This window comes from Squalius cephalus, assembly GCF_949319135.1.
Source record: "Squalius cephalus genome assembly, chromosome: 3".
NCBI classification, from domain to species: domain Eukaryota; kingdom Metazoa; phylum Chordata; class Actinopteri; order Cypriniformes; family Leuciscidae; genus Squalius; species Squalius cephalus.
The window spans coordinates 11,155,042-11,173,160 of record NC_137124.1 but is presented as its reverse complement, the minus strand read 5'-3'; the positions used below and the strand labels follow the sequence as shown (position 1 = coordinate 11,173,160).

General features: G+C 35.3%; 1 protein-coding gene across 4 annotated transcripts in view; it reads right to left on the bottom strand.

Moving 5' to 3' along the window:
• dock11 (dedicator of cytokinesis 11) overlaps window positions 1-18,119 on the bottom strand; it is a 117,981-nt gene that overhangs the window by 51,413 nt on the left and 48,449 nt on the right. For 2 of the 4 annotated variants that reach the window (XM_079867744.1, XM_079867745.1), the window contains exons 24-31: window positions 17,858-17,979; window positions 17,114-17,183; window positions 16,028-16,153; window positions 14,231-14,302; window positions 12,938-13,084; window positions 10,431-10,514; window positions 8,642-8,753; window positions 5,597-5,635 (exon numbers count right to left, since the gene is read on the bottom strand). In XM_079867744.1, the coding sequence (XP_079723870.1) occupies window positions 5,597-5,635; window positions 8,642-8,753; window positions 10,431-10,514; window positions 12,938-13,084; window positions 14,231-14,302; window positions 16,028-16,153; window positions 17,114-17,183; window positions 17,858-17,979 (772 nt within the window). The remainder of the gene's footprint in view (window positions 1-5,596; window positions 5,636-8,641; window positions 8,754-10,430; window positions 10,515-12,937; window positions 13,085-14,230; window positions 14,303-16,027; window positions 16,154-17,113; window positions 17,184-17,857; window positions 17,980-18,119) is intronic. The other 2 variants (XM_079867746.1, XM_079867747.1) reach the window with 1 other exon arrangement.

Here is an 18,119-nt window from a genome sequence, read left to right as displayed (position 1 = left end):
TTCATGAGTCACCTTGCTTAGTTCTCAAGGAAAATGTACACACAGATTAGTGAAAATGCTAAAATGTGTATTTCTCAACTCAAACAACAACAACTAAATGCAGTGTTTTCAAATTAAAATAATATTTTTTACAAAATGAAATAATGACATCTTTGCATTACTGCACACTTGTTATTGTCTCAATAGTACAATAGTATAAATAAATCGAACAATAAATAAACAAGTATGCTCATGAAAATAAGATATTTTGAACATTCTGTCCAGACAAACAGGGACATTTAAGCAGGATGTGTATTGTGATTGTCAAAACATTTGGTAACTAAACAGAAATTTGTTAAGTTTAGTGACAACATGTTGCAATGTTTACATGGTACAATGACTGGTAGGCTACTGTTTTTATTATTGCTTGACACAAATTTCACGATTTCAATTCAAATCTTGTGATTTGATTCTGATCCTGATTCGATATAGATTTGTTTGGATAAATATTAGCTACAGTAGATACATGTTCATTACATGGATGCATTAAGACCAGACCAGATTGAGCCATATTTCCTCAAAACTGCTGATCCTATCTCCCTATCCCTATTTTTAATCTTAGTCTATACAGTGGTTCTATCCCCAAGTCATGGAAATCTGCATTTGTCCTCCCACTATTAAAAAGTGGAGACCCGTCGGCCATAGACAATTATCGGCCAATCTCCAGAATATCTGTATAGGCTAAACTGTTTGATTCTCTTATAAATTAGCAACTAAAACATTTTTTAGCTGACAACTATATTTTAAGTTCCACTCAGTCTGATTTCCAGCAAGGACACAGTACAATTACGACTGTAACCTCTGTTACAAATAATATAGTTAATGCTTTAGATGACAAAAAGTCTTGTGCTGCTCTATTCATTGACTTATTTAAAGCATTTGACACTGTTGACCATCATCTTCTTCTGCAAAGATTGCAAAACATAAGATTTAGTTGCACTGTGCTAAATTGGTTTTCTAATTACCTGAGTGGTAGAACTCAGTGTGTGGCATTAGATAACTGTACCTCATCCTTGCTAGAAGTAAAAATGGGTGTCCCCCAAGGATCAGTTTTGGGTCCTATTTTATTTTCTATTTATATAAATAATTTAGGTGTGGATCTGAATCAAACAAAGGCTAATTTTTACACAGATGATACTATTTTGTACACCTATGCTATGTCACTGAAGGAAGCAATTCGTCATTTACAGTCTGCCTTTAGTCAGGTACAAAAATCTCTGGTAGGATTAAAGTTGATCTTAAATGCTAAAAACTGTTTTTTATACGTTCACATTCTCTTATGGATTTCACTATTTTAACACAAAGTGGTACTCCAACAGAGAGGGTGACTTCCTACAAATACCTAGGTATTTGGTTGGATGATAAATTGTCTTTTGTGGTCCATATTGAGAGCCTTTTAAAAAAACTCAGACCCAAGTTAGATTTTTATTTTAGATTGAATAAGTGCTTTCCTTATTCAGCAAGGAAAAGGTTGGAGCAGAGCACATTCTTATCAGTTTTGGATTATGGTGACCTAATTTATTTGCACTCTATCATTTTTATTAAAAAAACTAGATGTATTATACCACTCAGCCTTACGTTTCATTACAGGTGCAGCAGCTAGGACTCACCACTGCACTCTGTATGAAACTGTTCAGTGGTCCTCCCTCTCCCTAAGAAGGACATTCAATTTATTGATTTTTATTGCTAAAGCACTAATGGGTAAATTACCCCTCTACATTTCAAATTTGCTTACTTACCAAAATAGTGTTTACAGGACAAGGTCGTCAAAAAAAAAAAGAAGAAGTTAATTATTCCATCAAAATGAAGAGAACTTTCTCCTCATATGCACCAAATGTCTGGAATGAACTCCTAAACACCTTAAATCTAGAATCACTTCCACCTATTAATACTTTTAAAAACCTTTTAAAGTTAACTCTGACTGAACAGTTTAATTGCTTTTAACTAGGTGCCTTTTAAATGTTATGTCTGTATTTGCTTACGTTAAGTATAATGTCTTGTTTGTGTATGTATAGTGTATGTATAGAGATTTGTGGTGTAGTATGTAATCTTTGTCCTGTCTTTTATGTATTTTTTTTTACTTTTTGGCCGCCTGTTTTGGCCAGGACTCCCTGGGAGAAGAGTTAGGGTGTATTCACACCAGGAAAGTCCGATAGTTCACTTGCTTTGGTCCGGACCAAATACAATGTTGATTTTTTTTGTTTGGTACGGTTCGCTTTCACACTGCTCTTTTTGCAAGTGAACCAAAATTTGTAAACAAAACCACACGTGTGCTAAGGTCATCCATTCATTGGACAGGAATTCTCAAGTAGGGAAAAGCAGGAAGTGCAAAAACAGGCTCAACATGAAGATATTTCGTAATGCAATATTTGTTCTTTTACTTATTTGGTGTTATTCTCTACAAACGCAATATGAAGAAACTAATGAGCATCATATGACACAATGTCATCTATACGATGTTGTAATTAGATTTTGAGAAGACGATGATGTGCTGCAAGACAGTTCCGGTGGAGAGAACATGCTTTTAAACCATTTAAGCGTGGTAAGACAAAAGAGAACGCTCTGTCTGTTAATGTCCTGACGCACACGACGTGCAGAAAGACGCGCAACAGTATAGCGTGCACAGACCTCGCGCCGGAATCGAATTCTCTTTCGCGCTTGAACGAACAATAACACACACCATTATGCCAAAATGTCCGTTTTGTTAAGTATCCTCATAAGAGCAGTCAAATAAAAAGACGCAGTTTTCTGCAGTTGGGTCGGTTCATGTTCACACCATAAACGAACCGTACCAGAGTTCGTTTGGAACCGTACTGAGACCACCTCTTCAGCTGGGTCTCGGTTCGGTTGTTTGGTCTGCACCCGAGTGCGATTGCTGTATTCACACCTGCCCAAAAGATCCGCACCAAGGGGGGAAACGAACTTGAGTTCGATTCAATCGAACCAAACAAGGCAGGTGTGAATACACCCTTACTGTAACTCAATGTGATTTTTCCTGGTTAAATAAAAAATAAATAAAAAAAGTACATGTTAATACATGGATGACTTGTAGTGCTAAATGGCATGAAATTGATTTTTAAACTGCATGGTGGAGAAAATGCTGTATTACTGTTACTACAAACAAAGCTCTTTCTGATTATGCTATGTTAGCCACTAGGGATGCACAATTTGGGGAAAATGTCATATTGCGATTATTGAGGTCAATATTGCGATTGCGATATGCGATAAAATAAACTAATGGTTTCATGGTTTCATCAACTTGCTTGGTTCTCAAGGAAAATGTACACAGTCACACAGATTAGAGATAATGCTGAAATGTGTATTTCTCAACTCAAACTAGCAACAACAACTAAATGCAGTGTTTTCAAATTAAAATAATATTTTTTACAAAATGAAATAATGACATCTTTGCATTACTGCAAACTTGTTATTGTCTCAATAGTACAATAGTATAAAATAATAGAACAATAAATAAAAACAAGTATGCTCATGAAAATAAGATATTTTGAACATTCTGTCCAGACAAACAGGGACATTTAAGCAGGATGTGTATTGTGATTGTCAAAACATTTGGTAACTAAACAGAAATTTAGTGACAACATGTTACAATGTTTACATGGTACAATGACTGGTAGGCTACTGCTTTTATTATTGCTTGATAAATTTCACGATTTCAATTCAAATCTTGTGATTTGATTCCGATCTTGATTCAATATCGATTCATTTGGATAAATATTAGCTACAGTAGATACATGTTCATTTTTCTCAAGAAAAAAAAAAAAAAACTCAACTAATGCTGTAAACATACAGAGAGCCCTGTCAGCTGGTAGTTAAAAATATAATGTGGTTTTTACTAGGCTATTATAACAATTTTACAATATTTTAATGATATAAGTATAAATATAATAAATATTTAATATAGTGCACGTTTAGCAAAATACTTTTCTCTCTATATATAATTTGTCTAGCCAACTAACGTGCTATCAAATGGCTTTCCTGAGGTAAATGTAACGTCATGTGACATATTGTTCTCCAGCTGTTTTATTGACCTCTTTCCGCAGTTGAAAAACACTAATTGATCGATATTATGTATGAGGCATAAACATTTCGGTAAATTGTACTGTATCTTTCAACACACCTATTGTTCATTCGTGTTTATTTACTATTAACTAGTAAAGAGTAAGAGAGGTTCGGTTCACGACCACGATCTGACTGTCACGTCACATTTACAAGCGTTTGAATTTCGTAATAAAATTGACAGAATTTGAGAGTTGAGAATTTGTTTCCTATCAAAAGTAACCTGCTCTGTCTAGTCCGTCGGTGTCAGTGTCCTCTTTGCTTCGCGATTTTTCTCTGTGTGAGAAAATGGAGCGTGTGAAAAGTGTCAATTGTGAATGAGTGAGAGTTGGCAGCCCTGCTCTCTCTGCTCAGTGTCGCTTATCTTATAGCCAAAATATCGCCATATAACAGAGGCAGAATTTAATCATGCAGCGCTATTAGCCACTTGACAGAATAGTGTCTCTGAGGTACAAACATGTTCCTCGCCGTAAATCAAGAAAACAAGAGATTCAAACAATAAGACTAACCATATTGAGATTTATAAAAATAATTTATTTTCTGTCGATAGAGTGAAATGTCGAATAAAACACGTATAAAACACCTTTGGTGTTTTCATGAATTCTAAGGTAGTAAAACTGGGAATTGAGGGTAAAGCGGATATGACGTCACTGATGGGCGACGCATTGACACGGGCCGTTACACTAGTTAAAATATCTGATTTCTCTGGTTTTAAACATTGTTGGAAATATTAGGATATTGTAATTACACAAGTCAACAAAATGGTTTTTGCATATTTTAACCCAAAAATCTTACATATTGTGCCTTTAAGGTGCATCTGTCATTTTAGGAGCTTAACAGCACTGGTCACTGTGAACTCTTATGGAATGGAAAATATCTACTTTATATTTATGCTTTTTGTTTCAAAGAATAATGTAATTTGGTTTTGGAAAAACATGAAGGTAAGTAAATAATGAAAACCTTGCATTTTTGGAAAAACAATCCCATTAAGATAATTCCCTGTAATCAGAGCTGAAAACAGAACAGCCACATTTCCTCACATTTTCCTGTACAACACTAATGATAGAATCAGATTACAACAAGTGCACACAAGATGTTTCCGCACTCATTCTGAATACACAGTATAAAATTACACAGTTTAGAGAGCAAGTGAAGACAGAACATGACAGACAAATGCAGGATACACTTCATTATAACAGTCAAGTGTAACAGCAACCAACTCAGACAGCATGAAACGCGGCCCTTTTAAACTTCTATAATGTAAAACAATCCCAAAAATTCTCTGTAACAATCCACAGTCATTTAATTTCAACAGACCAAAGCAAATATGCAATGCTTTGTGACAGAAAAAGCGAAAGTGTGAAATGCAGTTAGACAGTGATTTATGAGTGATGCTGGAGCATAGCAAGGCAATTAGTGGGGTTATCAGGACGATAATCTGGCGACTGGAAGTGCATTGGCATTGGTCGGCATCACCTACCTACGACGCCGAAACACTCCGCCGCATACGAAATAAAATCTGAAATAATGAATAAAGGAAGCAATCATGCAGGATTGCCATCAACAGTGAGGGTGTGAAGCTGTGAGGGTGTGTGGATACGTCTGGAATGAAATACTGCTTCTCTAATAGGGTTGGGAATCGAAAATCAATTCCAATTCTGCAATCAGATCCTTAAGGGCAGGAATTGGATACTTGTTATACACACACCCAAAACGTGCGCACAGAAAGCCGCCTCTCATGCTGAATAGTGCATGATACTGAACTGAATTCTCTTTCGCAACTTTTTGCACTTGAACGGACAAATACACACAAATATATGTCAAATATCCTCATAAACACTGTCGGTTACGTCTTAAGTGAACGTAAACATTTGACAAAGAAAATTCATGTGTTTCAGTATATTGGATCCGTGCAGCTCTTAAAGTGACGGCAGCCTAATATTCCTGATGCCATCTCTATAATAACATGAATAATTCATTTAAGCATTACTTTAATAATGCTTAAAATGTAAATTAGTTAGGCTACTTGTTTTCGCTATGGCATTTTTAAACCATAGGCAAAAGTTTCTTGTGTTAGTGTTCTTTAGCCTGTTAATTTTTGTTCATGGTATTCAGCTACAATCAAATGTTTTGCAATTAGACTTAGAATAAATGTGAAAGATTTCTAAGTTGTTGTTTTTTTTACCTTATTGGAATCAAAAGTAGGAATCGAAAAGAATCAGAATTGAGAAGCAGAATCGGAATCGTTCAAAATTCAAACAATACCCAACCCTACTCACTAATGTATACTGCACACAGTATATACTGCATACTTCCTTTTATTTTTATTTATAAGTTGGTTATGCATTATGCACTAATAAACACTTTAAATAGTAGTATGCTACATTGTCATCTATCTTGCATGTTTAATTCTGCATTTTTTTGTGTGTGTTAATTTTGCTTTTTTATATCCAACTTGCCAATTTTGGTGGCCTGATCAAATAATGAGTTAAAAAAAAAAAAGTTCTGGTTTATTCATTACAATGGAAATCTAAGCACATTATAGGATCGGTTTGGGCTCGGTAAGATTTTCTTAAGAGATTAATACTTTTATTCAGCAAGGATGCAATAAATTGATCAAAAGTGGCAGTAAAGACATTTATAATGTAACAAAAGATTTATATATCAAATAAATGCGGTTCTATCTATCAAACAATCTTCAAAAAACTGTCATGGTTTCCATAAAAATATTAAGCAGCACAGCCATTTTCAACATTGAATATAATAAGAAATGTTTCTTTCTTTAACAGCAAATTTAGCATATGAGAATGATTTCTGAAGGATCATGTGACACTGAAGACTGGAGTAATGATGCTGAAAATTCAGCTTTGCATTACAGGAATAATGAAAAAACAAAACAAAAAAAAAACTTTATTTTCAATTGTAATAATATTTCATAATATAACTGTTTTTGATCAAAATAAATACAGCTTTTGTGAGCATAAGAGACTTCTTTCAAAAACATAAAAAATCTTACTGACCCCAAACTTATAAATGGTAGTGTATAAATTGTGCTAAGTATACATACTTTACACTGCACATATGAGTAGTGTGGTAGTATGCTAATCCTGTGTCTCAATGCTGAATTCAGAACCGCCTACTAGAATATCACTTTTACTATTTCTGCCACACAAAGATGTGGTAAAAGTAGTACAAGTAGTGTACTAGTATGCGGTTCCGAATTCAGCATCAGTGAAAAGAATGAGAGGTCATAATTTGTCTGAACTTCATCTGAACTTCGTTTGTGGTGTGACAGTCAGTGGAATAGTAATCATGGCAAAAATATGTTACTTTAATGGAGTGATCCATGCTGACTGCCTGAAGGTAGTAGTACAAAGAGACTGTTTTATTTGTTTCCAATTAGAAATGGCAAAACTGATTAACTCATGACTCATGCCATTATACGTGTTATAAATACATTTTTGTAATATTAGTAGGGGTTAAACGGATCGTTGTTGATCCGTACGGACCAGCCCCAACGGTTCGGCACGCATGTGATTCGCGGATTAATTTCAAGTTTAACCGCCATAATCTGAAAGTTTATAATTTGCATGTGTTTTGTCTTGCTGGTTTACACATTCAATAAATTTTAAACCATTCCAGCGCTAGAAGAATTTTATTCGGTATTCGCACGCTGTTATCTGTGCACACACACAGAGAAAGGCGCGTTTCAGATTTGATTCCTCTTTTGCGTCTCCTTGCACTTGGATGGACACACACACATAAAATGATGTCAAAATATCCGTCTCTGCAAGTTTTCTCATAAACACAGTTGGTTATGTTTCCAGAGAAAGAGAACAAGAGAAGGATGCATCATTATTGGACCCGTTCATTCGAACTTAAAGTGACAGCAGCCTATAAACACCTGCTGTTGTCTATTTGTCATTAATGTTAATCAAATTACAAAACACAGCTTTAACAAAGATTAATCTATATTAAATTTATACAGTGAACAGTATTATTTTACATTTAATTATTACATTACTGTACCTGAATACTGCAGTTAGACCATACTTTATTTGTAACATTGTTATATTTTATATATCTACGCTTGTAATGACTGTTCACTTGCCTTTAATAATGTTTGAACTTTTTTAGTTAGGCTAGTAGTTTTTGTTGTGGTTTCAGAGTACTTAAAGTGTGCTTTAAGTGATAAATGGAAAGCAAAGTTATCCGAAAAATGATCCGATCCGTGACTCAAAAACAGTGATATGATCCGAACCGTGAGTTTTGCGATCCGTTGAACCACTAGTGTTTAGGGAAAACTTATTCTGATCAAATAAGATGTTAAGCTTAGATGTCATCACTCCCCATTTCATGGCACTTAAATTCCTGTGTAGCTCAGTTTTCAGGTTCAAGTAACATGGCGTGAGGAATGGTGATACTAGCAGATCTGAATGTGGTGAAGTCGTTAGACTGGGATGGAGGGGAGGATGAGGGCAGGGGAAAGCCATGGCAGACACAAAGATAGGGTGGAGACACCTACCCTGCACTCGCTGCAACTTGGTTCGGCCGAACGCCATGGGCAGGTTAAGAGGAATGTAGTGCTCGTGGTTGCACACCGTCATGAGGAAATCGAACTTCATCTCTGTAAGCTCCTGTAAATATAGGATATGAAACTGATGAGTGAGTTGCTGGAGAAGTTGGTTTAGATATGTAGATATGTGTAACAGACAGATAAGAGATTTATCGCAAAAGGGCATCAGCTCAAGTTCTGACAAGCTAAACGCCTAAATTCACGTCCTAGTTGTTACTAAAAAACAGTTAAGTACAAATTAGGGAGGCCAATACTAAAATTCTGGCTGATATGATATGACAGTAATTATTTTTATGTAATGGCTGACAACCAATAAAAGGCCAACATTATATTTTGTCCAAATAAAAAATAAAGTAAAAAAAAAAAAAAAGTTTTAAATGCTACAATTGAATTTAAGAAAAATGGATGTTCATTTGGAGATTTGCTCAAATTTACATTTAACAGTGTTATTAAATGAATTATTATTACACTATTAGAATCATTTTTTAAAGTACGTGAGCTAATATAAGCTAAGGTAATCTAAACATAACTGTAGTGGAAATTAACATGTAGAATTAAATAAAAATAAAATAACAAGATAGTACTGTTATACTGTGCTCCCCTGATGTTTCTCATCATTAACAAAAAATAAATAAACACAACAACAACAACAGTACAATATTGTCAAATTTCAGTGATAACTGCAATAGTCATGCTTTCCATAAATAATTAAAAGAATGCTTTGGAAAAACAGGTTTATATGAAAAGCATAGTAACACTATTTCACAGTGTCCTTGTTAAACATGTTACATGTAGTTACTATAGTAATTACTATAAATTGTACATAATAACATGCAACTAACGTTAATCCTAACCCTACAGTAAATACATGTAATTAATTATTATAACTCAGTACTTAAATGAATAATTAAAATATCTGAGTAAACATTAGTCAACGAGAAGAGGACCAAATTTGTATTTGTTTGTTAGTCGCAGAAAAAAAAAAACAGGGATTGGTGAAGTCACGCAGTTCGTGACGTTCAGATTGTTAACACAACTGGTCCATGTGTTAATTATGTCGAGCATAAAATACAAACGTTAGCCTATCAACCTCAAACATAGTTTTATCAGATATTTAGCACATATTAATAATTTGCACCATATCAATGCATGTGAATTCCAAGGACAGTCTAGATGGCTGTGGCACACAGTATTTGCAAGTCAAAATAAGTTATGCATGATGTTATGATAGGAACCCTCTGTGATGTCAACAGCACAGAAGGAGAGCACAGAGATGCTACTCCATAAACACAGTATGACTCACACACATCATCTAGATGTCTGTTGTGAAAGTCCTCACAGGGAAGACAATCTCTTAAGAATCCAAACGGAAAAAGATCAACTCCCTATGAATGCCAAATTGGTTTGATGAGATAAAAGCAACGAAGCATGAGAACTGTACCTGCCAAAGCAAACAGGCCACTTCTCAATGAGGAAATTAAGGAGATTAAATATGTAAAATGATCTAAAACGGTTAATTTATTGATCTAATTTGACATGGTTTCATTATGAGTTGTGTGACGAAAAGTAAAGTCACTGAATTGAATAATCACCCTTTAATTGTCATGATACAAATGTTAGTGTGAAGACCACCGGGTTGTGGCGGCAATTAGATTGATCAATTAGTATTGGAAATCCTGTGAGTCAATGTAAGCTGCATTGCTTTGACCGTGTAATGGAGTTGAATGATTTTGCCTACCTTTGGATCTTTCAGGCTGAAGCCACACATGTAGTCATTTATCAAACTGAAAGCAAATCCTCTGTTCATAAACGTTAGGCAGCGCTGTGCAGGGGAAGACAGAACAACATAATGCCAATCAGTGAGTTCATGAGAAAAATCAATAACAAATCAAATAAATATAATACACTTAAATAACGGATGAAATAACACATGATTCATATTATATACAAACAATTTTGTTTGGTAAAACTCTATTATCAGGAGAAACAGGTGCGAGTTTAACTTTGATCTTGAATGTTAGCCAGACATTCAGTGAAATCTATCTTGGCTTAATGAGTGATCCATAATTCATAGTGACTATCGGTAGCAGAAAACTACAAAAACATTTACATAACAACACGCACTTATGGTGAGCAAGTCCAAATGTTGAAACACACTTCAAATAATGTCTATTAATAGATTTCTTTAATAGTCCTAATAGTTCCTTGAAAAAAATATTACTTTATTACTTAAAAAAAAATACAATCAATTGATTCATCAACCTCTTTTCCTCTTTTCTACAAACTTTTTACCAATTCAGTTTAATTATTAGTCTGATGGGCATTTGGAATAAAGTAGAATTTAAAGTAGAATATCAGAATATCTTGTGCTCATTTTAAAGAACATATACATAATGCGATTCAAACAATAAAAATGAGTCAATCTTAACCTTTGACCTGACCCTAATGAAGCACATAAGAGTAAAGAACATTTTACACCATATGCAGAGACTGCGAGTTTCATATAAAAACTTATACATATACAGAATCTAAAAACAAAAAGATTGAGGTCCACTAATTTGATTTAAAACAGCAAAAAAAAGCAATATCATATTATTACAACAATAATAATGAAACATTACAATTTAAACTAATATTTATGTTTTTAATATATTTTAAAATGTAATTTATTTGCTGATTTGGTGCTCAAGAAACATTTCTCCTTATTATAAATGTTGAAAATGGTTGTTCTGTTCACCTCATTATGACACTAAAAATTAGGGCTGGCCTTAAAGGGATAGTTCACCCAAAAATGAAAATTAGCCCATGATTTACTCACCCTGAAGCCTAGGTGTATATGACATTCTTCTGTCAGACGAATACAATCGGAGTTATATTAAAAAATGTCCTGGCTCTTCCAAGCTTTATAATAGCAGTGAATGACTGTTTCTATTTTGAAGTCCATCAAAGTGCATCCATTCATGATAAAAGTGCTTCACACGGCTCAATAAAGTGAAGCGATGCGTTCATGTAAGAAAAATATCAATATTTAAAACTTTATCGACTAAAATAACTAGCAGATGGCCGTATGCATCAATTTAGGGTGGAAGAGTGACCCTTGACCTTGACGCACAACATGATGTTTTATTAACAAGGTTCGGGAGGAGCAGGTGCAGATAATTAACCCAATTAGCACAAGTGGAGATCAATCAGTAATCAACTCAGGATAATATAAATAACAGCAGAACCCACCTCTGTTCCTTGACAGTTTATCAGCATCCCACCTCTACCCCTTCTCCTCACTTCTAGTTCCATCTACTCTTACCAACGGGGGGAGAACTCTGGGTTCGGGAAGAAATTCCGAGCTCGGAGCCCTCCACCCGGACAGCACGCCAAATACGCATAACCTTTACCGTAATAATTATATGTAGATGTGAACTCGTGAAGTAATGACGAATACGGAGGATAGAGCAAAACAAAACACCAGTCACGAATTATAAGTCTAAAACGAGAATTTTTAAAGAGAAATGTCGGAGAAACTTGAATTTGTTGCCCAGCCCTGTTTGTTTGAATCGCGAGAGGCGTCTAAACTTGCGATACTCCTACATCCTACGTCATACACCGTCAAGTGTTACTCTTTTGGCGGAAGTCAACCTGCGTAGGCCGTCTGCCAGAAGTTAGTTATTTTAGTCGATAAAAGTTTTAAATATGGATATTTTTCTTACACAAACACATCGCTTCACTTCAGAAGGCCTTTATTAACCTCCCAGAGCCCTTTCGAGCACTTTTATCACGGATGGATGCAATTTTCTGGATTTCAAAACAGAAACGGCCATTCACTGCCATTATAAAGCTTGGAAGAGCCAGGACATTTTTTAATATATCTCAGATTGTATTCGTCTGAAAGAAGAATGTCATATACACCTAGGATGGCTTCAGGGTGAGTACATTTATGGGCTCATTTTAATTTTTGGGGGAACTATCCCTTTAACTCAAGCACTAGAATCATCGGCCAGTTGCATAAACTGCTCAGACAAGTCAAAGAATTTAGTCATCTATAAATTTTTCTTCAAAATTGGTCATAACTTCTTTTAAGTAAGTTACTTAAACGGGTAGATTGGTTTAATATGAATCCAAAAAGACTGGTTACCCCTTGGATAGCTGTTAGTTGGTCACACTAGTTTTTTTAAGATTCAGGCTTCACATAGTGAGTGTGTTTATGCAACTGGACCCTGCTTATTCAAATACTACAGCTTTAGGCCTGACCTTAATGAAGCTGGCCAGGCTGAAGTTGGCGCATCGGGCCTCCTCTGGGATCTCCACATAGCGGATAGTGATGTGAGGCATGATTGACAACAGCAGAGACTGCAGTGCTTGGTGGAATGATTCTGGAAACCTCTGTGCTCGCGGCATCTGTAGGGAATGCAGGTGGTTTCATATGATTAACCATCAATGCTCTATGGTTTCAGTGGTTACGGCAAATGTTCATTTGTAAGAAAAGTTTTATCAGGTTTCATGTCAGTTGTCAATATCCCAGATTCCCACACGGTAGTTCAATTATAACAAAAAAGAAACCAGTCGCATGATCGCGTGTTATGCAATCCATTATGCAGAAGGCATGTAAGAACAACAAACTTCATGCGCTGGCCCTAAATTGGCATAACATGAGACACAGTTATGCAAATAGGATCCAATGGCATGTCAAATAGGTCTGAACATGTCTGCAAAGCAGAAACTGTTAAACACACATTGTACATGCAAAAGTCAACTTAATGTCAACAGTGCAGTACAGCTCAGCTTGAGCTTTGTGTGTGTTTGAGTTCAAAAGGTGTGTGTGTTTTTTTTTCTCCTTCAAGTGCCTTGATCACGTACACTTTTAAAGAATGAGGAAGTTAACTGCATTCTATGTACACATGCAAAAATTTAAAACATCCTGCTTGACAACCCAGGATTATTTAAATGCAGCTGGTATATATGAAAAGGAGAGGAAAGGAAAGCCCGTTGTATTCTTCTCATAAAACAAATGGTTGTTAATTGGTGATTATTTTAAAGAGACAGTTTACCCCCCCCCCCCCCCCCCCAAAAAAAAAATGTTATCACAAAAATTCTGTCAGTAATTACTCACCCTCATGTCGTTCCAAACCCGTAAGACGTTCATTCTTCTTCAGAAAACAAATGAAGATCTTTTTTGATGAAATCTGAAAGAATTCTGTCCCTCCATTCACAGCTACACAACTACCACTGTCCCAGAAAACACTTACCATTTTATTAACAGAATATTAATCTCCTACGGCATTCAGGAAACTACATCTGTTTTCGCCTCAACACAACTGCATCGTGTTGCTCTCGTAATTCGTTGGACATTAATATTTTGTAAATAAAGCTTTCAGATTTCAACAAAAATATCTTCATGTGTTTTCCAAAAATGAATGAAAGTCATACAGGTTTGGAATGACATGAGGGTGAGTAATTAATGACAGAATTTTCATTTTTGGGTGAACTAGGACCTTAAAGTTAGATACTGTGTCAGTTTAAAACATGTGAATGGATTATACTAACTTTCATTCTGTTGCCGTCCTGGAGGTGCTGTGCCATTGACTTGGCCATGGTCTCAAAGAAGAACCAGGAATACTGTAATTAAGACAGAAAGAGAGAGGATTTAATACAATTACACAGAGGAATGTTGTAAATGTGTGCAAGTACACATTTTATAGACAGATATAAAACCACAAACCAAATTATACATACACACTACCATTCATAAGTTTGGAATAATTAAGGTTTTTTTTTTTTAAAGATTTTGAAGGAAGTCTCTTCTGCTTGCCAAGGCTGCATTTATTTGATCTAAAACAGTAATTTTGTGAAATATTATTACAGTTTAAAATAACTATTGTCAATTTGAATATAATTTAAATTGTAATTTATTCCTGTGATGGTAAAGCTGAATTTTCAGCATCATTACTCCAGAAATCATTCTGATATGCTGAAAACATCAATGTTGAAAACAATGTTGTTGTGATTGATGAAAAAAAAAATCTTGCATCACAATAACTTTAGTGTATTGTGATTGTCAAAACATTTTAATAACTAAACTGAATTTTATTAGGTTTAGTGACAACATGTTACAACATGTTTACATGACATTCAATTCAATTCTTGTGATTTGATTTAATATTGACTCATTTGGATAAATATTAGGTACACAAGATAGGCGTTAATTTTTCTCAAGAAAAAAAAAAATCTCACCTAATGCTGTAAACATACAGAGAGCCCTATCAGCTGGTAGTATTTTTTAAGGTTAAAAATAACTCAAATGAAATATAATGCGTTTTTTATTATAATAACAACTATATTTAATTATATAATTAAAATGTAAATATAGTGCACATATTTAGCAAAATTCTCTCTATAGCTCTTTTTTTCTTGCCAACTAACGTGCTATAGCCTATATTATGGTCATTAAATGGCTTTCCTGAGGTAAATGTTATGTGACATAATTGTTTTATTGTCCTCTTTCCGTGGTTGAAAAACACCGATTGATAGATATTATGTATGAGAAATATACATTTCGGTAAGTTGTACTGTATCTTTCAACATTGCTCATTTGTATGTATTTACTATTAGCTAGTAGAGATGATTGGTTCACGTGCCGCTAGGGATCTGTCACATCACATTTACAAGCACCAGAATGGTATTTATTGTTTGAATTTCGTAATAAAATTGACAGAATCTGAGAGCTGAGATTTTTTTTATATCATAAGTAACCTGCTCTGTCTAGTCTGTCGGTCTCCGTGTCCTCTTTGCTTCGCGATTTTTCTGTGCGTGAGAAAATGGATGTGTGGCGTGAGAGCTGTGAAAAGTGTCAATCGTGTGAGTCTCACGGTGAATGTGTGAGAGTTGGCAGCTCTGCAACAATCACAAAAGAAAAGCACATTGAAAGTGAACTGCATTCCTGAAACGATGTACTTATTATTCAAAGTCAAATCTGCTCTCAGTTATCTAATTGTGTTACAGCGGATTCCCTAAAAACTTAGTTCTAAGGAAGCTCTGAAAACTGAATTCCAGAAAAATGTGTCCTTAAGGAGTCGTTAAGGAGATGCTTAGTCTGTATGAGAAAAGGAGGGTATATTCATTCAAATACAGAGGAAGTCCAGTGGTTTTAAATAAAAGAAAGTGGCTCAAGTTATATGGGTGTGAATAATGACATGAGCATTATTTATATCAACCAACAGATTCCTTGGAACTTAGACAGCAAACTTCAATTCTGAAGTGAATCCAAAAGACAGAAAATAAACACAACAGCGCCATCTGCTGTGCAAATAGGCCATATTCAGCATAACTGAACAGTTTTGTCACCTTGAGGAGTTTGTTGCAGGTGTTGGAGTCTGCAGTTTGTTTGAGGATGGCAGTCACTGATGTAGCCAAAACTTCATGTGTCGTCACAGAGTTTTCTGAAGATGTGTTGTTGATCCGAAACACGTACTGCAAAAGAAAAAGATGGTTCAAATTCCTTTTTTTTTTATTGCGGCTTAATGACCATGGTAAAATGTGGGTCCCATGGCCAAACCTGTGGAGAACCACTGGTTTAAACCACTCTTGGACTAATCAAATCAATGTTTATGTTACTAAATTAATAAAAATACATTTTCAGTTGTTTTACCAAACGCACATTTGTCATTTTTTTATTTATTTATTTTTTAAATAAAATTGCATTTACACCTGGCTTTTAGTGTGGTCGAGTGTGATCCCATCAAAAGGCATGTTTGCACCTGGTCACTTCATGCGTTTTCTGTGATCAGATAGCTATCCGATCGTGAAAGGTGTAAATGCCCTCCGAAAAAAACGCTTTGGAGACGGATTTAAATCCGCTCGCTTAAACCACTTCAGGAGGTGGTCTGAGATGCATTCCAGATGAAACTGGACAAGTGTAAATGCATCGGGTTGTTGAAACTACATATGTCAATTTTACTCCTCCCAAAATATAAAAAAATAAACACGTGAGAGTGTGTTATTAGCTATAAGACATGATCTAGCCAGATATGACGTGCTACCGAAACATGCATCGTCAGCGCGCAAACTGCCGCAAATGAAACGGAAAGTCGCAGATGCTCAAAACACAATCATCTTCATTGAAAGTACTGAGACTTAAATGATCTTTCCAGTTGCTGATGCCGCTCTTTATTGTGGTCTTTAATCTTGAAATTAGCGGATAAATAAAATGCAGCTCATATCTGTTGCTTTCAATGAACTGAACTTCATTTAATTAGCATATAGCGCTGGAATTTGTTATATTCAGTTGTGGAGACACATTTATGTGGGCAAGTGTAAATGGAACCGTTTTAACAAATCAGATAGCTATCCGATCAGTAAAAACGCATGATATGTCCAGGTGTAAACAGGCCCAACATTTTTTAGTTTTAACAGGGAGCCTTAGTGTCATACCTTCAAAAAAGAGCGTAGGTGGTGCTCCAGACACTCCTCATGACACTGAGACACTATGTGAATGATTACACTGTAAAACAAAGGCACATTAGTAATGTCAATACGAGGAAGCATTCCTACATTTTAAATTACACAAAAAGATGATGTTAAAGGTACACTATGCAATTGCATGCATTTTGCGGAGGAACATTGTTTTGGTTGTGTTTTGGTCAGTGAACTCTGTTAGAGAGCTACATGTGGCAATTTATCTGTTCAATAAAATGCCTTACTTATAAAAACACAATATCTACAACGCATCTACAACATTTCAAATCCCTCAGTTCTAGCCATCTCCGAAAAGCCAAGCAGATGCTAGTTTAATTACGAGCTCTTGTCTCTTTTCGCCAGCAGACTCTATTCTGATCAGTGTTTTTTTTCTTTTTTCAAAGGTTGGAGATTTTCATCCTTTCTCATTCGTTGTGAAACTAAGCTTTGTGTGTAAAACACACACGGACGAGTGACGTATGTTCACAATTTCCAGCAAAAACCATCCGGACAGGCTTACCATAATGAATCGGGGTAAGACAAAAACACGTTTTGTAAGAGGGATGGATGATGTATCAACTCATTATTTAAATTTTGAACAAACAAAAAAAAGTTATATAGTGTACCTTTAAAGATTAAACTTTTTCATAGGCCTGTTTGCATTCAAAACAGTAATGCAGCTGGAGTCTTTCTGAGAAGACTAATAAGGTAGTAAATCACCGTGTGGAGTTGACAGCAATGTCTTGACCCTCTTTGTTTGCCATAGTGAGGACTCCAAAGAGCTGAACGAGCACCGTAGGGAGGAACGTGATGATGACCCGAGTCTCCACCGCATGTAGGCACTTGGAGAGGAGACAGGAAATTAAAAGATTACAAAGTACACTGACATCCAAAGGTTTGGGATCAGTAAGATTTTCATCTTTTTTCTAAGAGATTAATACTTTTTTTCCAGTAAGGATGAATTCAATTGATCAGAAGTGAC